The sequence below is a fragment of the Gadus macrocephalus genome, chromosome 1, assembly GCF_031168955.1.
Source record: "Gadus macrocephalus chromosome 1, ASM3116895v1".
NCBI classification, from domain to species: Eukaryota; Metazoa; Chordata; class Actinopteri; order Gadiformes; family Gadidae; genus Gadus; species Gadus macrocephalus.
Window position 1 is genome coordinate 20,063,244 of NC_082382.1, and position 17,748 is coordinate 20,080,991.

A 17,748-nucleotide genomic window follows, 5' to 3' on the forward strand; every position below is an offset into this window, starting at 1 on the left:
CTGCTTTGCCTGCCCAGAGAATTTGGCCCCCCAATGAGACAATGACAAGACAACGAGCGCCACATGTGTGTGTGTATGATATACACACACTAACACAGGTGTTGTACACCTCTTTGTTATTTGGATTACCGTTCTGCTGTTGGTGTTATGGCGCATACCACCCAACATAAGGTAAGGTTTGCGTAAAGCTCCCATTTGGTGAAAAGACTATACTGCGTCGGGTTCTCTGATGTCACTGGTACTTCCACGACGAGACTCATAGTGGGGGTTATCTCGGCCATGGTTGAGAAGGACTTTGGCTTTGACTCTCTGAAGTCTAGATTGAACCAGATTGAACCGCTACATTGTCTCCCGCCGAGACAATGTAGCGGTTCTGATGCATTCTGATGCGAATAGTAAAGGCACGAAGCATTCTGATGCATTCTGACAAAATAGTAAAGGCAAAAAAAGAACATTTACTTACAAAGACGAATGGGGCCAGGGAACTAAGTTTTAAGTTAATTTTTTGCCTTGTAGAAATCAGCAACATTAAGAGATATATGCAGATACATCAACAATAACTTTGAATTACACACAAAGTAACGTTCTCTCTCTCTCTGTGTGTGAGTGAGAGAGAGAGAGATAGAGATAATGGGTGAGTGTGTTACGGCCAAGTAACTGTGTAGGTTAACGTCACTCATAAATATATCTACAGTCTGCATTAGTATGCATTTAGAAAAATGCAATGAAATATGAATTCCACAAAATTCATGTAAATGTGCAAACTTTTGTGTGTGGTTGTTGAAGACACACTTAAGGCATGATACCAACATAGGTTTGCAGAGGACTACATACAGTACAATATGCACACTGAAGGCCTGATGCCACCATAGGTTTGCAGAGGACTATATACAGTGTGTACACTGAATAGGTTTGCAAAGGACTATATACAATATGAACACTGAAGGCCTGAAGCAACCATAGGTTTGCAGAGAACTATTTACAGTATGTACACTGAATAGGTTTACAGAGGACTATATACAATATGCACACTGAAGGACGACACTGAAGTTGGCATCCGATTCGCAGCATCCGATTCGGCTTGAAAACCACTTAGAATCTTCAAATCGGTCCTGATTGAAAACCACTACACCTATGCTCTTCAAATCTAGACTACATTATCACAGTGAGGCTATACATTATGTAAAACATAGTTTCAGATTTTTGAAACCTTTACCCTATTTGTGAAAATGCAATGCGGTCTGGAGTCTGGACCCCTAAATGAGCTTGTATTGCATTTTCACAAATAGGGTAAAGGTTTCACAAATCTGAAAATATGTTTTAAATAATGTATAGCCTCACTGTGATAATTTAGTCCAGATTTGAAGAGTCTAGGTGTAGTGGTTTTTAATCAGGATCAGTTCTAATGTGGTCTGGACCCCTAAAAAGCATTAAAATGTGCCTTTATTGCATTTTCACAAATAGGGTAAAGGTTTCACAAATCTGAAACTATGTTTTACATAATGTATAGCCTCACTGTGATCATATAGTCCAGATTTGAAGAGTCTAGGTGTAGTGGTTTTCAATCAGGACCCGTTCTAATGCAGTCTGGACCCCTAAAAAGCATTAAAATGAGCCTGTATTGCATTTTCACAAATAGAAAAAAGGTTTCACAAATCTGTAACTATGTTTTATATAATGTATAGCGTCACTGTGAAAATTTATTCCAGATTTGAAGAGTCTAGGTGTAGTGGTTTTCAATCAGGACCGATTTAAAGTGGACCAGCTGCCGAATCGGATGCTGCGGATGCCAACTTCAGCGTCGTCACTGACGACCTGATGCCACCATGTTTGCAGAGAGCTTTATACAGTATGTACTGAATAGCTTTGCAGAGGACTATATACAATATGCACAATGAAGGCCTGGTCCCACCATAGGTTTGCAGAGAACTATATACAGTACACTTGAAAGGGGTGGGGGGAGGTTGTGAGGGTCTGCAACCAGTGTCCATCTCAAGGGAAATACATATAGGCTAGCCGCTAGTGGAATAAATAGAAGTTGCTTACCTCTAGCATGGCTAGCTTCACAGTTGTTCATATGCACTCTTGCTCGCTTGTGTTTTTTTAATCCGTTCTGACAGATGTTTCAGGTCTGTCAACCCTGTCTGTGTCCACGAACTATCACTCGCACTTGTTTTAAAAAGTATACAAGGAAAGCAAAAAAAATGCATTGGCATACCCACAGCTAGTTAGCCAAGCCTGAGCCAAACTATGGAAAAACTTCTCTTGTAGGCTCTATCTTTTTCTCTTGCTTGTTGGGTCATGTTAACTTCTGGCTTTTCTGCTCCGATTTCTTTTACTTGCAATTTTTCTGCAAATGTTCTTCTTTCGAAGGGATTCATAAGCAAAGACTTAACTGAATTTGGGGCTAGCTGAACTCACAGGGAAACAGTGGTAGCAGTACTCAAAGTCGCCATCTTGCTGATCTCTGAGGTAATAGCAAATCCGCGGTTACGCGCAGTGGACGGTGCACTGCGCTTGGGGCTATATCTTGAGCGCCCCAAAGCCATACAATTCAATATCATCCGACTGCAGACACAAATGGGCGTTCCCGTGTCGTGGGCGTTCTCGTTCACGCAGACTAAAACGCCCCCCCGGCGTTCTCGTGTGATGGGCGTTTTCGTTTACGCAGGCTGGAACCATGGACATAATAAAGGAGGAGTTAGGGTTAGGGTTAGGGTTAGAGGAGTTATTTGAATCTATTAATTATTTAATTTGGGCATATTCTTAAACAACTATATCAAACATCTCACTTATACCTAATACCCTACCTATACTAACCCAGAAGATAATGAACATGAGATCATGGAGCCTCCCTGTAATGATCGTGGTGCATCAAGTTTGATGCAAAGTTTGGGCCGAGATCCGACACATAAATGTAAGCCAACATTCTGTAGGCCCAGCTGGCTAACGTACCCGTATTACGAGATCGAAAAAGAAGGGGGCGCTAACGTCAGTTCTATGCTGCCCATGCTACTAGATCGACGAAGAAGAACGGGGCGTTCCAGCCATAGATATGTTCTATGGCTGTTTCCCAATGTCAAGGAAGCATGCTCAATGGCCGCCCTTTTAAGGACGCTACGTCATAGAACGCCGACAAGCACTGTTCCAATGTTGAGGACACTCGAAAGCCGCGCCATTTTTGCGTCCTTTGTTTTTGAGAATTCCGAGATTTTTCAAGGATGCATCGCAGCATCCTAGACGAGCCAAAACTACCCACAATCCTCTGCGTTCACTGGGCGGGTTCTTGAAAATTGCAGAGCAGTAGGCCTACACGTTCAAACGAAGTGAAGTTATATTAGTTTTCAGAAATATTTTGTGCCGTGTTGCTTTTTATAGATTCATCATGTTAATGCAAATAATCAAGCCTAAAGACCTGTGCCACTTTTCAAACGTTTTTGCAACTTAATGATACGTTGCTATATTTTGCATGGACGTAGCTGGTGTTAAACACCACTGTCACCAATGTCAATTTACTCGCTCACAAGATTACATTATTTATGTATACCTATTTATGTTTGTGTTGAATCGTTTTTTTTTAGGGTCAGCCCAACAAACGGAGGCTTTTGTGCGCCTTAGGGTGGCGCACAAACATTTGTTTACCGGTGGAAGGGATAGTGCCACTATCCAATGTTGTAAAATTAATGCACAACCGATCATTTGCAATGTTTGTAATTTTTAATGAACGTATTTAATTGTATTTTATATGATATACTTATGTGTTCAAAGCACTGGTAGATTGTAGGCATATATGAATGAATGAATCAGATCAGTTAAATAATATATCCAAATAAATACACGTTTATCATCTCTTTCTTTGTCTTTTTCCCCCTGCATAATAGTAATCAACCGTACTGTAAATGTGATGCATGAATTAAGTTCTCAGACAATTTCACTTAGTTTTATAAAAATGTAATGGATTTTCCTTTTAATATAGAGGATTCTATCAACCGCAACAAAGCTTTTGTGACTTCCCCAAAGAGGCTCCATGCGAAGGAGACATGACCGCATTCATAACAGACAAAAGTCAAATAAATATCGATCAGCTTGATTGCTACCATGTTTTATTCATAAGCGCACATGTGTTTACAAGCGGACACGCAGTATTAAAAAGCGGAAGCGCTTCCACACTACCAAGTCGTTCCCAAAGTCCGACGTTACAAACGCTAGGAAGCACTCGAGCTAGCACTCTAGTCTCATCTCCATAGGACGCGACTAGCAAGGACGCGTCCTAGCAAGGCTGCAGCCTTCACTTTGGGAAACAGGCAAACAGCCTATATCTATGGATGAAACGCTACAGGAACGCCTGATGGGCGTTTTTGTGTCATGACGGGAACGCCCGATGGGCGTTTTTGTGTCATGACGGGAACGCCCAAGCCTGCAGCTGGACCCTTCTCATACAATTCGACGACGCTGAATGGCGAAATTATGTACTTTTCTGCCTAGCAACGGGGGAACCATTGGCTAATAATTCAGGCATGTGGGGCTGAGCGAAAAGCGCCCCACGGAAGACGTCTACTTCACCAAGATGAACGTTGAACATGTCAGTGAATGGAGATTTAATCATGGGGGGTTCTAAAGATATTTTAAAGTAAACGCATTATTCGAATGCAATTAAAATAGATTAATTCTCAAAATGAGAAGATTATTAAAAAAAATATATATAAATATATTTTAAAAAGAAAAGATGGCCGGTCGGCGGGAGGGCGGCCTCTATAGGCGAGCCGCCACTGTGTAGCAACATGTTGCTGCAGCAGTGAACTCGGTCAGTGGCACGGAGCGCACAGTCCCAGAATTAAAAAAGAAGTGGTCTTACATAAAGGTACATATTTTTATGTACAAATAAATCGTTATGGTCCCTGAAGACCCTCTCCCTCCGAATCCTGCCATTTGCATGGGCCTCCAGCAGTGGCAGCAGTGCCATGGTGCAGCATTACGCATGGGGCTCACCGCTGTATTTATAGGGTTACTATAATAAGACTGACCGAGAACACCTTGGATAATCAGTTTGTAATCACCCTCGCAAAATGTTCTTGAACATAACCCCTTTTGAATGTCTGATTTGTCATGAAAAGCATCAAGAGGAACGGACAATAATATAACGATTGTGATGAGGAGTTTGTGGCTTGGTTTTCCACACTTGGGATTTAATTGACATTTGATTATGTGTTTACAGTGTCAAATAAAAATATTATGTTATTGATTCATGTTGGACAGATGATTTATTCCATGCAGTCGCGCCGTCAGTGGACATGGAGTGACGGGATTAAGTAGGCCTATAGAGAATTTTAATTTTGAATTTTCATTTCGATTCTAAGGAGATGTTTCTGGAGTTATAATTGAGAAATAACGCAGTTGACTCAAATTATTCTGATTACATAGATTTAACGCATGATACGGGTTGAAATTAAATGTATGAAGGGCGATGATAAAACATAATCGTTCTTCTCTACATTTCTTCTGTCTGACTTCAGTTCACCACCACATGTCTGTGTCGCCAATTCTCCTTTTCCTCCAAACCATGCGGACGCATGGGTCAGACTTTGCTTGGGCTGCGCACATTCTCCCGTCAAGTTAGTTTTTTATCTATCACAAACTTGGCGTGGAAAGTCACGTAGGCCTACGCCAATTTCAGCCCCGTTTTGTGCGTATGCAACGGTTATAAATGAGTCCCCTGGTCAAAAAGCACATTTGCTTTTTGGCCAGATGCACTTCCTTGAGTCGAAGAAATGCACATGCTCAGCATGAGGAGCACGTCAACGAAGGACCACATCCGAGGGACATCCACGTGGCAAAGGAATGTAAATCCTTTAAAAGGGTAAAACCAGACAATGCACCATGGCCTGGACAATATCCCTGGCGGGTAGGCCTACTCAAGGCGTGTGCAGACCAGCTGGCAGATGTATTCACGGACTTCCGCGTGGCACTCTAGAGGAGAGGAGGGTAAATCCTTTAAAAGGCTCATGTCATGCCACCTGGTGTGGGCGTGAATAGTATAGCCCTGGTATAGCCGTTTGAAAATCATTCCTTTCCTGTGCCATAGTGACATGCATCACAATTGGATGTGTCCACCCAGATATATTGATTGATTGTCTTTATTTCTAACATGTAAGCAATAAAAAAAACATTATTATTAATCAATTAATGATTATCAATTGATTATTAATAGATGAAATAAAAAATAAAAGAGACAACAAAAAACCCACAAAAGAAGTAAAATTAAAAAAAAACTTTCTACATGCTCGAAAGGGGGTAGGAAGTAAAAAAACGTATCTAGTCCCACCCCTTAATAGATAAATTTAGCTTGGATAAATGTCACCAACATGTCAGTATAATACAAGCTATAATAATGCATATAAATATGAATACAGAATAATTGTGTTTATATATATATATCTACGTATATTTATAAATAGTCAATAATCACATAGCCTACAAATATTGTAAACAATTATATATATAATTGTAAACAATTATATATATATATATATATATATATATATATATATACTATAAACAATTCATATTACATTATAAATACCTATGTATATTACAAGTTACTATATATATAGATATTACAAATATAAACACAAATACCATGTATGTTACAAAACTACTGTCTACATATGTCAATGTTACAGAGGCTTTTCTAAATTTCTGTACTTTGTGAAGATGATGTCTTTATATTTGTTTTTGAACTGTCTTATGCTTTATATGAAGACGAACAACGTTTGCTACAGTCCACTGTGTAGGCTGGTAGACTGTTAATCAATAATCCACCCGAAGCAATATTTTTTTCAAAAGTTGATACCCGCACCCGCCCAATCATCATCCATTATAGTATGGGTGAATGATCAGGCGTCCCACTTTCCACAGCTGCCATTTTATTGTTTTATGAAAATCTAATAAAAACGGCACTTCATGCAAGAGGCTAAACAAATATCGAATCAACCCGCCCCCTATTAGATAAATGTTTTTGATTGGCCCAACCAAGCCATGGAGGTCTGTCTGAATATGATTCAATTAGCATACCAGAGCAAATAAAGCATAAGCTCACAGATTTTCTGGTCCAAGGCTCACAGCATTGACGCGTAGGCCTATGCCACAAACTCGAAATAATTAACACTGCTTTAGTTTAATTGTTAAATTATATTTGAAAGTAAATTTATTTAGCAGTTGTAATACAATATCTAACTAAAGGAAATCCATAAGATGGCCAGGTGAGTCGGATATTAAATTTTTTTGAGTTTGAGTGAACGGCGGGTGACAAAAACGACAACAACGGTTCAACTGGTGTGATGTGGAACATTTGCTCCGGGAGAGAGGATGCACACGGACAAATGGCCTAATTTAAATTAACAACATGCAACATAGTTTCTCAAACCTGTTTGTTCTCTTAGATAGCTGTTGATTTATTGAACGCTACACCGCTTCCGGTCATTGCTGACAATACACTGGTTAAAAATTGTAAACATGGGTAAAACTGTATGAACTCGGCGTGTCATCACATAAAATTGAAAAGATTGGCCACATAAGACAAGCCTACGGCAAAGATTAAAACGTAGGCCTATCACACACACACATACGCACACGCACACACACACAAACCAAAAAGGCAGCACGAGCAAACTTAACATCGTTTCTGCTGTTTAGTCTGTCAAAAAGGCTCGCTAGTCTTTATCAGAAAATCCACGATTTCCAGCTGTGTTATAACCTGACCAGCTAATAATTATTATTATTATTTTAAAACCTGTCAGATGCGTAATACATGAGAATGGACCACAAGGCGATTCTATCTATGCCTCCTCTTGAATTGCGTCATGTTTTATTCAGCAGGGGCTTGTAATGCTGCGTAGCATGATAAGCATGATAAGGTGCAAGGAGCAGAAAAAGTTGGCATGGGTGCTACTTTTCAGTTGAAAAAAAATGCTGGCATTAATTTATCAGCTGAGGGCACTCATGGAAACGCCCTCAGCTTATAACATTTGTGTGGGGGGGGGGGGGGGGGGGGGGGCAGACGGGAATTAGTTTCTTATTTTTTTATTTTAATAAGTTATTTATTTTATTTTAAATAAACATAATACCAAGGGTCAGAAGTTTTACAAGAATTTTGATCGTACAAAGTCATGACAGAGAGACTTGGTGTCTTTATTCATGCTTGAAAGATGAACGTATGTTATTTTTTTTTAAAGGGAATAACATGATGAAGCTGACAAGTGACCAATGTTTACTGTTTAAAAATATTAATATCAAACCCCAGTGAATCATATACTCTTGTTTCTCTGTTTTGAGATTCACACAGACTAGCAGTCTTGTTTAAATGTTACAAATTGAGTTAATAAACTGAACTTGGTTGTTGCAGATGTTATCTCCGCTAATTTTATTAATCTGAATAAATAAATTATTAGCAGGTTCTCAATAGTAGGCTTTTTCAATTCAGGGAGTGCGCGAAAAAATTAATGAAAATAAGCACACTTTTTTTTTTGCATCAGAACAAGATCTTTTTGCATCAGAAGTTTTATAAAAATGTATGGGTCCCTGAAAGTGAGACAAAGTAGTTTATTGCTCACGAAATAGTGGTATGTTTCTCATATTATTAATCTAGCACATGTTGTACCCATGTGTTTCAGTAACTGTGTAGATAAAAAAAAGGGGGAAATATGGTCATTTTTGAGTGAAACTTACACAAAGGAAATTTAATATACCTCAAATTTGTTATTACAGTTCACATCCATTGATTATTCCTAACAGTCTTTTTTCCTTTCATCACTTTAGTGATTCAGAAGTGCATTATTTAGCTGACACTGACAGCTTTTGGCTTAGACATACAACAGCATAGTAACTAATAAAATAAAGGTTGTGGAATAAAAAAATCTTGGACAGGACTTTATATAAGTATAAATAAAATGTATTATTATTATTGTTATATACTTCATATACCCTTGTGGCTTCCTGGGGTAGAGCCCCCAAAAGTCAGAACTTTTGCCACTGTAGCTCACAATGGTATGTTTTGGTTTATTCTCTAGCTGTTAGTAAATATTTTAAACTCCCCAACCCTATCTGTTACATCGCTTATCATAACAGCTGTGAAAATCTATACCGTCAGATCCTTTTCCCCCAAAATAACATTGTTCAATACAAAATACTTATTATTGAACCACATCACCGCAAAATCTGAAATGTGGATATGAAGGTTTACACTTTCTATGGAGTTGCATGGCTTTCCAACTGACATTCTGATTAAATGATGAATCTCAACATATGTTCACCTGGCTTCTAGATGGCTCATGATTTGAGGAATTTATGTTATCAGATGTCATCACCGGTCTCCCCTACTCTCCTTTTTTCCGAGTGTCTTCTTTCAGAATATCAATGTTCCATACAGTGCTGCAAAGTTGAGCAATTATGAAAAGTTTGCAAAGTTGCACTTGCAAAGTTGAGCCATTATAGTAAATTATACCTTTACTGTATCTCATTAATACATATTTTAATGAATAAGCCTGAGAAGAGCAGGAGATGTGTGTAAATATCTTGTAAATGGGTGCACAAACGTATTGCGACCAATGCTAAGGCCTGTTTCTCTGAATTGTTCTTTACTCCTCAATGATATAGTCTGTAACTGTAACTTTTCCATATAATATGTTAAAATAATGAATGACACCACGCTCTGCTCCTCCATCTGTCTCTCATTCTGTCTCTTCTCTTATGTCTCTCAGTGGAGACACGTGGAGGGAGGACTACTTGGCCCATGAGGATTATTGGATGGCCGTGGCAGCCCTGGCAGCTAAGAGAAGCAGGGACCCTAGAACTCAGGTCGATTATACCATTCTTTTGAATATTAACCTCATATCGCACGTGAATTTGAGTGCTGTCATCATGTTTGACTTACTCAAAGGCCATCCTAAATCTTCTATTAATCCTACTTCAAATTAGATAATGACGGAGGGAAACAGTGCATTACTTTACTGCAGCCAAGGCATAAGGCCATATTGGGCACTTCCTCCACAGAACCCAGCTGACGGAGCAGAACCAGTTAATTGACTTGTTTAATTGACAACCGCTTTGAAGCTGTGTGTGTGTGTGTGTGTGTGTGTGTGTGTGTGTGTGTGTGTGTGTGTGTGTGTGTGTGTGTGTGTGTGTGTGTGTGTGTGTGTGTGTGTGTGTGTGTGTGTGTGTGTGTGTGTTGCACAGCTAGAGATTGACAACCTTTTCTGCTGTTCCAGATGTGACCACCAAAACCGTTAGTTCAGAACTGCATCACCCAGAATTTTCTGTGGATAATTAACTTGAGTTTATTTCAACATTTCTTGTTATGAATTGTACCTAAAAATGTAAAGTATATTATTTTAATAATACCAAAATTCCTACCAATCATAGTCAAAACTTTTTTTGTAGAAATAACTTTGAAAATCTCCCTGATTACAGGTTGGTGCCTGTATAGTGAACCAGAAGAATGACATTGTTGCCATCGGTTACAATCGAATGCCCAAAGGCTGTGACGATGACCATTTGCCATGGAATAGACATGGCCAGGGCAAATGGGACACTAAGTACGCTTATGGTGAGTTACTTCGATTTAGTTGGAGTCAAATGTGTACCTTTTATTATTCATTACTGTATCATTCTAAAGAAACCTTATTCAAGAATAAAATATCAGTTGACCTGAAATTTGATTTCCCCCCTCCCTACACACCAACACCAGTGTGCAGTGCAGTGGCTGTAGCCATAATGAATAAGAAGTGCGCTGATCTGAAAGGCTGCAAGATTTACGTGACACTTTTTCCATGCAATGAGTCTGCCAAGCTTATCATCGAAGCAGGTGGGTGGCAGACTGGGAGAGCCACGTACGCACACAAACACACAAACACACAAATCCATTAAAAAAAAGTCCTGAATTACCAGAGGCCATTGCCTCTGGTAATTCAGAGATCAGCACTATAAGAAAGGTATTTGATGTAATCACTGACGTTTTGGTAGTGAATGTATCAGTTGCATTTAGTCTACCAACATATCCTTAATGTGTTCTTAACATCCTACCAGGTATTAAGAAAGTGGTGTATCTCTCTGACCAGTACCGCGACATGGAAATGATTGCAGCCTCTAAGAAGTTTCTGCTGGCAGTGGCAGAAGTAGAGTGCATGTGAGACACAAACACACACACACACACACACACACACACACACACACACACACACACACACACACACACACACACACACACACACACACACACACACACACACACACACAGTGATCTAGATACAGTGATCTAGATAGTTACTTCCTGGATTCCCGAACTCCACAGGATATCCACCTCAGAGTTTTCTGATATGTATTTCCATCGGGTATTGTGATTTATAATTTACTGGTGGGCCTGAACTGGTTTCGGACCGACTTCTGACCGTGTGTGGAAGTCTTGGGGAACGTAGAGACGACAACCTGTCCTCTAATGATCTGTCAAGGGAACACTGGTCAGATGCACAGGGAGATCAGGCAGGATGCAGGGTTGGCACACAGGTCCAGGACCTGTGGAAAGGAGTGGAGGGAATTTAAGAAGGATGGAAGTACTTTTCTTTTTCATAGGGATAACCAAAATATGTTTGTGGAGGATTAAATCCAGTATTCCTAAATAAATAAAGCTAATTTCTCATCTTAACCCAAGTCACAGTAAAAGATCATCATAGTGTAAACATTTATTATGGGCCTGAGCTCCACGGATGGATTCCAGGTTTGGCTGCTTACCAGCCTTGCAGCGTGGTGAAGAGGCATCTTACCCCCTTCCCTCTTCATGCTCCTGTTTGGTCGTCTTCAACTCATGCCACAGCATCTGATCTTTGAATTCTTATTGTTTGTTTCAATTGTGTCATTTCCCAGACGTTGTATTTGTCCACTTCTAGTATTAGGTAGTGGAATAGTTTCTGTTTAAGTTTTTTTCAAGAGAGGGATAAAGGACGAGTCTCATGGAAAGATTGGAGTGAAAAGGAAACAAACATTGGTGATAAGGCGACGCTAAATGGAAAAAGTTCTTCAAGGGTTCATTGAGACTTTCTCTAGAAGTAGGTGTGTGTTTAGGGGTCACTGTTGAACTGAACCAAAATGTAGTCTAGTGCTAGTGGATGGTGGGAGACTGATTCATTAATTACGTTGGATCACTTTTGTCTCCCTGTGTTTTTTTACAGACAGTTCCAGCCTATAAAGCCAACCATCACCATTGATTTGACGGTCAATAACTAACCTGGAAATCTGGACGGCCAGACATGCAAAAGTTGGGGGGCTTGCTTTGTCTAAAGGAAATACTTTCAGATATCTGCGCTTTGAAATCTCTTTCCCTTCCTTTTGATAAACCTCATGAATATGAGGAACTTTAAATTTATACTAAGCCCTTACCGGCTCAATGCAATAGTGGGTTCATATTAAGCTTCATTAGGCTTTAACATTTATTTGCACGCACGCTTTTTATGAAACTTACTACAGCTGTAGAGGCTGACTCAAGATTAACAGAGAGCAAATATTAGATTGACGCCTAACTTAGGTTTTCATGCATCTTAATGGTCTGACAGGGTTTTATTGGTCGGATTTAGGCTTGGCACCCGTAAAAGGCTGCTTGCAGCTTTCATTGATTTTGTTTTAAGGACTACATAGAATATAGGCAAATATGAAATTTGGCAGATTCGCATTAAAAGTCTAGACTATTGTGCAAATTGCATTCTTTCTTTCTTTCATGTGATTTTGTTTAGCTTCATATGGGATGCTCAATGTGGTTTTGAGGATACCATGGTTTTATGCTTGTTGTTTAGTTATTGGCATGCATATAGACAACATAATGGGTGATATGCTTTAAGATTACACAATAAATGAAACATAAAAAATAATTGGCATCATGGGAGCACGTTTGGTTTACTTCGGTTGAATTTTCAAGACTTTTTCTGAAATGTTTCCCTACTCCTGTATTCTGGTTTCCAGTAAGCCTCAGCTAATTGTAAATTAATCATGGTAAATTGGCCCCTGGCAGGAGTGAGGTACAAGATGATCCAACCCCTGTAATATGGAGGGAGGACCTACCATGTTAGAACCATAGCTAATGGAGAGAAGAGCCTATTAGAACCAGAGGTTATAGAGTGAATATCGTGAAGGAAACAGAGATAATGGAGAGAAGAGCATGTTAAAACCAGAGGTTAGAGAGTGAATATCGTGTTAGAAACACAGATAATGGAGAGAAGAGCCTGTTAGAACAGAGATAATGGAGAGCAGAACCTGTCAGAACCAGAGGTTATAGAGTGAATATCGTGTTAGAACCAGAGATAATGGAGAGAAGAGCCTGTTAGAACAGAGATAATGGAGAGCAGAACCTGTCAGAACCAGAGGTAATAGAGTGAATATCATGTTCGAACCAGAAATTATGGAGAGAAGAACCTGTTGGAATCAGAGGTTATAGAGGGAAAAAAGTGTTTGAACCAGAGATAATGGAGAGAAGAGCCTGTTAGAACCACAGAGATAATGGAGAGAAGAGCCTGTTAGAACCACAGAGGTAATGGAGAGAAGAGCCTGTTAGAACCACAGAGGTAATGGAGAGAAGAGCCTGTTAGAACCACAGAGATAATGGAGAGAAGAGCCTCTTAGAACCACAGAGATAATGGAGAGAAGAGCCTGTTAGAACCACAGAGATAATGGAGAGAAGAGCCTGTTAGAACCACAGAGATAATGGAGAGAAGAGCCTGTTAGAACCACAGAGGTAATGGAGAGAAGAGCCTGTTAGAACCACAGAGATAATGGAGAGAAGAGCCTGTTGAGCCAGAGGTTATTGAGTGAATGTTACGTTATAACCACAGATAATGGAGAGAAGATTGTGTTTGAACTATGGATCCTGTTATAAACAGATGCAAGATGTGTGTATCTTATTAGAGGTAGGGATCATTTTGGAACCAGAGATAATGGATACATCCTGTTCGAACCAGAGGTAATGGATAGATCCTGGTAGAACAAGAAGTAATGGATAGATCCTGGTAGAACAAGAAGTAATGGATAGATCCTGGTAGAACAAGAAGTAATGGATAGATCCTGTTAGAACCAGAGGTAATAGAGTGTAGATCCTGTTAGAACCAGTGATAATGGAGTGTAGATCCTGTTAGAACCACAGAGGTAATGGAGTGTAGATCCTGTTAGAACCAGAGGTAATGGAGGGCAGATTGTGTTGGAGATGTATTACAAGAGAAAGGTCTCTTGACTGCCTTGTTGCTCTTCTCCCACACAACACTCATTTACAAAGTACATACTTACATACTTTGGTCTGAACTGGGCTTAGGGGTTCGGCACTGGTAAGGTAACCAGGCAATTTCAAACGGTTGAAAACGATAGTTATGTTATTATAACTCTAGTTCTATGATTGTAGGCGTAGCCGTCTATGCTTCGCCGTATGGGCTTGTCCTGTGAAAATTCACACTATGCACCTATCAGCGTGGGCACCGCCCACATTTCCCCACGGTATCGTGTCAATATAAAGCGGTGTATACCGTCGCTCATCCTCCACGCTTTTCTTTCAGCATTTGGAGGGTACAGCAGGTGGGAAACTAGACGGCTACGCCTACAAGCATAGAACTAGAGTTATAATAGCATAACTATCGTTCTATTTCATGTAGGCTACGCTGTCTAGGATTCGCCTTATGGGCTAAGGTGAAGCTGCGAGCGGAGCCCGATCAATGTACTCCTGCTGGACCCAAGTCAAAACGACCTAAGTCACCAGAGCACATTAAGGTCCCTATTTTAACGGTCTGAAACGCAAGTGGAAAGCGCAAAGCGCAAGTAGCTTTGTGGGCGGTTCTACGGCGCTATCGCTATTTTACAGGCGGATAAATGACACTTGCGTCGCGGCGCAAGTGTCAAAAGGGTTGGTCTGAAGCAGCCTAATTACCCGTAGGTGTGGTTTGGGCGTAACGTCCAACAAACCAATGAGAGTGCCAGCTCCCATCCCCTTTAAGAGCCATGAGCGCATTTGAATCGGACGAGTTGATATTTTGACAGCGCGTCTGCAGTCTCCGATGAGACAGATGCACATGAATTTCAAACTGCAAATGGCTCAGTTTATTGCCAAATAATATGGCCTAATTCACACATGGAATAAGGGGTTTTCTTCCACAACTTCAGAAATACTGAGTCCTCAAATACATTTCGCCAAAGAAAACGTAAATAATATAACATATGATATGCGGTAACTGATCTATTTAATGAAATACGCAATACATTATAAACATTGATTCTTATCAGTATTGTATGCTATCCTAATATGCATGTGTCTCCGCGGTAATAGACATTGCCATTGATTGTATTATGCGTTACGTGTTTAGTTTGCGTGTGTTTAAACAGAGCACACACGCGCACCCGCATTCATTCATTCTTTTTAACACTCACTCGCGGTAAAACAATGTTTTTCACGATCAAATACTCATCAATCCTAAAAGTTATGGGCATGTAGGCCTATACGATGTCTGTGTCAAGAAAATATGTGTTTGCTGTACGGTGTTTGCAGATGCATTGATTTAAAAGTAAAACTTATTACCGCTGCATCAGCTGTTCTTTCCCAAATAATTTACCAAGAATGTGCGGCTAGGTAGATGAGAGAAGCAAAGTGTATGCGCGAGGTGCACAAGCAATCCGTATGCATCGCATGCGCATGTAGGCTATGCATCCGCCCTTAAAATAGCATCTGAGCAACGCGCCACTGACTTTAAACCAGGTATTTCCTGGTCAGTAGCGCAATGGTATTCAGCAACGGCAAAATAGCGTTTGCGCCAGAACACGCCTCCTCCTTCCGCCGAACCGCCCCTTGGGGCGCATGATCAATCCCTAATTTACCGGCGAGTGGCGCTGGTGGGAAAAGAACGCTCTGCGCCAGTTGTAAACTAGCAACGACACATGCGCCAGTGACTAAGTCACTTGCGCCGGATGCAAGATAGGGCCCTAAGACTTAAAAAAGCCAAGGAAGTGTAAAACACAACAGCTTAAAGGTTGGGTACGGAATTCGCTTTTTTGGCCATTTTTGCAGAATTACTTGAAATCCTTATCATAACCCACTTACAGCCACTGAGTTAGAAGTTCGACATGAAAATTAAACAAGTCAATCATCTGTGGAACGGGCAGGGCTCGAAAAAAACTCCAGCCAATGATTTCCAGAGCCACCGAGTTGCATTGGACAATAAGTATGTCAATCAAACGGTCGTACTGTACTCCCCCTCCCCCGCGCGCGACCCCTTCGTGCAGTACTCGTGACCCAGAGCTCGTGACCCAGAGCAAGCTCCAGTTTGTTGTTATCCTGCGGTAGCTACTGGAACTAGTTAATCCACATTTGGACCTAGCAGTAGAAGACAATTTCCATGGCAGACAAGACGCCACCATCCCCATGTTTTTTTTTTTAATGTTGCCATTATTGAAGATTAACTGAGATTTAAAACACTTAGACTAATTTAAGAGAGAGAGTGCAAAAGAAATCGAGGGGTCCGGAGCAAGAATTGACAAAAGACTTTATCGTGCAGAAAAACAACAACGACAACAGCCTGAGTAGGTTTGCAAAGTCACTGGCCCCACATTGGGCTGCAGCCTCACTTATACACATATAGGAATTTCTTTGTTTACAATGGAGTCACAACGGGGTTTCCGCCCGTCAATCTTCGTCACAGCATGTTATCAACTGCCCAGTTCAGTGGTCTGCATGGATCAACCTCATTAGCCAAGATGACCCAAGGCTGAGGTCAACTTAGCTTCCCCCCAGTTCCCTATACATTCCTGTGCACCATCTGTTCTGAATCCAGATTCTGCAAACACAATGCTTTCCACTATTTAAAATATAAAACCTATTAATAATCATGGTTTACCATAGAATATACTCACTAATTTCTACCACACCATGTTGTTTAACGAAAACCTACGCTAGCCTGGCTCGCTCTTGCGCATCTGTGTTTGCGCTCGTGCATGATTGCGCGTCCAGGTACTTGGAATGGGTGGAGTCAGCGTTGAAGGAGGACCATTTGAGTTGTGTTTTTTCAAAATCTGCTGGCGTTTCGCAAATCCCATTTAATAAACCTTTAATAAAAAACGAATTCCTCCTAGATCAAGCAAGGCAATGATCAAGGGAGAAAAAAGTGAGTCTGTAAAGACTCCGGCTCTAATCCGTGCTTCATGGAACCCATGAAAAGGAAAAGAAAAACCAGAGCAACACAGTTTCCATTAGGTCCGCTACCACCGGGGGCGGAGCCACGGAATCCGGCTCTCCAATAAGGGGACTCTCTCGGCCGTTTCTTATTAGAAGAAAACGGCGGGAGTGCCACACTGGCAAACATAACCACCTGACAATTGGCGAGCCAATAGAAAACCCCCCTAGTCTGTTTTTGATTTGAAAAAAGGTGGGAGAGTAAGACTGGTAATCAAGTCCAACTCGCCAGCCGGCGAGAGGAAATCCAACCACGCCGCTTTAAAGAACATGTCTATATTCTTAAGCCGTAAAAGGGGTCCCGGACTCCAGCACAGAGTTGCCGAGTGAGCCCCTGTTTGGCAAGAATTCCGTACGGAATCCGTACGGAATTCTTGCCAAACTGTACGGAATTCTTGCCAAACCGTACGGAATCCGTACGGTTTCCGTGCGGTTTTGCACTTTCACCGCGCCATTCTAGGGCCGGATTGTGGCCTTCTTGGCTTTCCATATACACCATGTACCGGAAC

General features: G+C 40.8%; 1 protein-coding gene across 1 annotated transcript; it reads left to right on the forward strand.

The window, feature by feature from the left end:
* Positions 1 to 7,090: 7,090 nt before the first annotated feature.
* Positions 7,091 to 12,911, forward strand: LOC132457749 (deoxycytidylate deaminase-like). The gene is made up of 6 exons (XM_060052071.1): positions 7,091 to 7,259; positions 9,756 to 9,852; positions 10,465 to 10,600; positions 10,742 to 10,858; positions 11,080 to 11,179; positions 12,219 to 12,911. The coding sequence occupies exons 1-6, from the start codon at positions 7,252 to 7,254 to the stop codon at positions 12,271 to 12,273; spliced, it is 513 nt and encodes a 170-aa protein (XP_059908054.1). The 5' UTR covers positions 7,091 to 7,251; the 3' UTR covers positions 12,274 to 12,911.
* Positions 12,912 to 17,748: the final 4,837 nt, after the last annotated feature.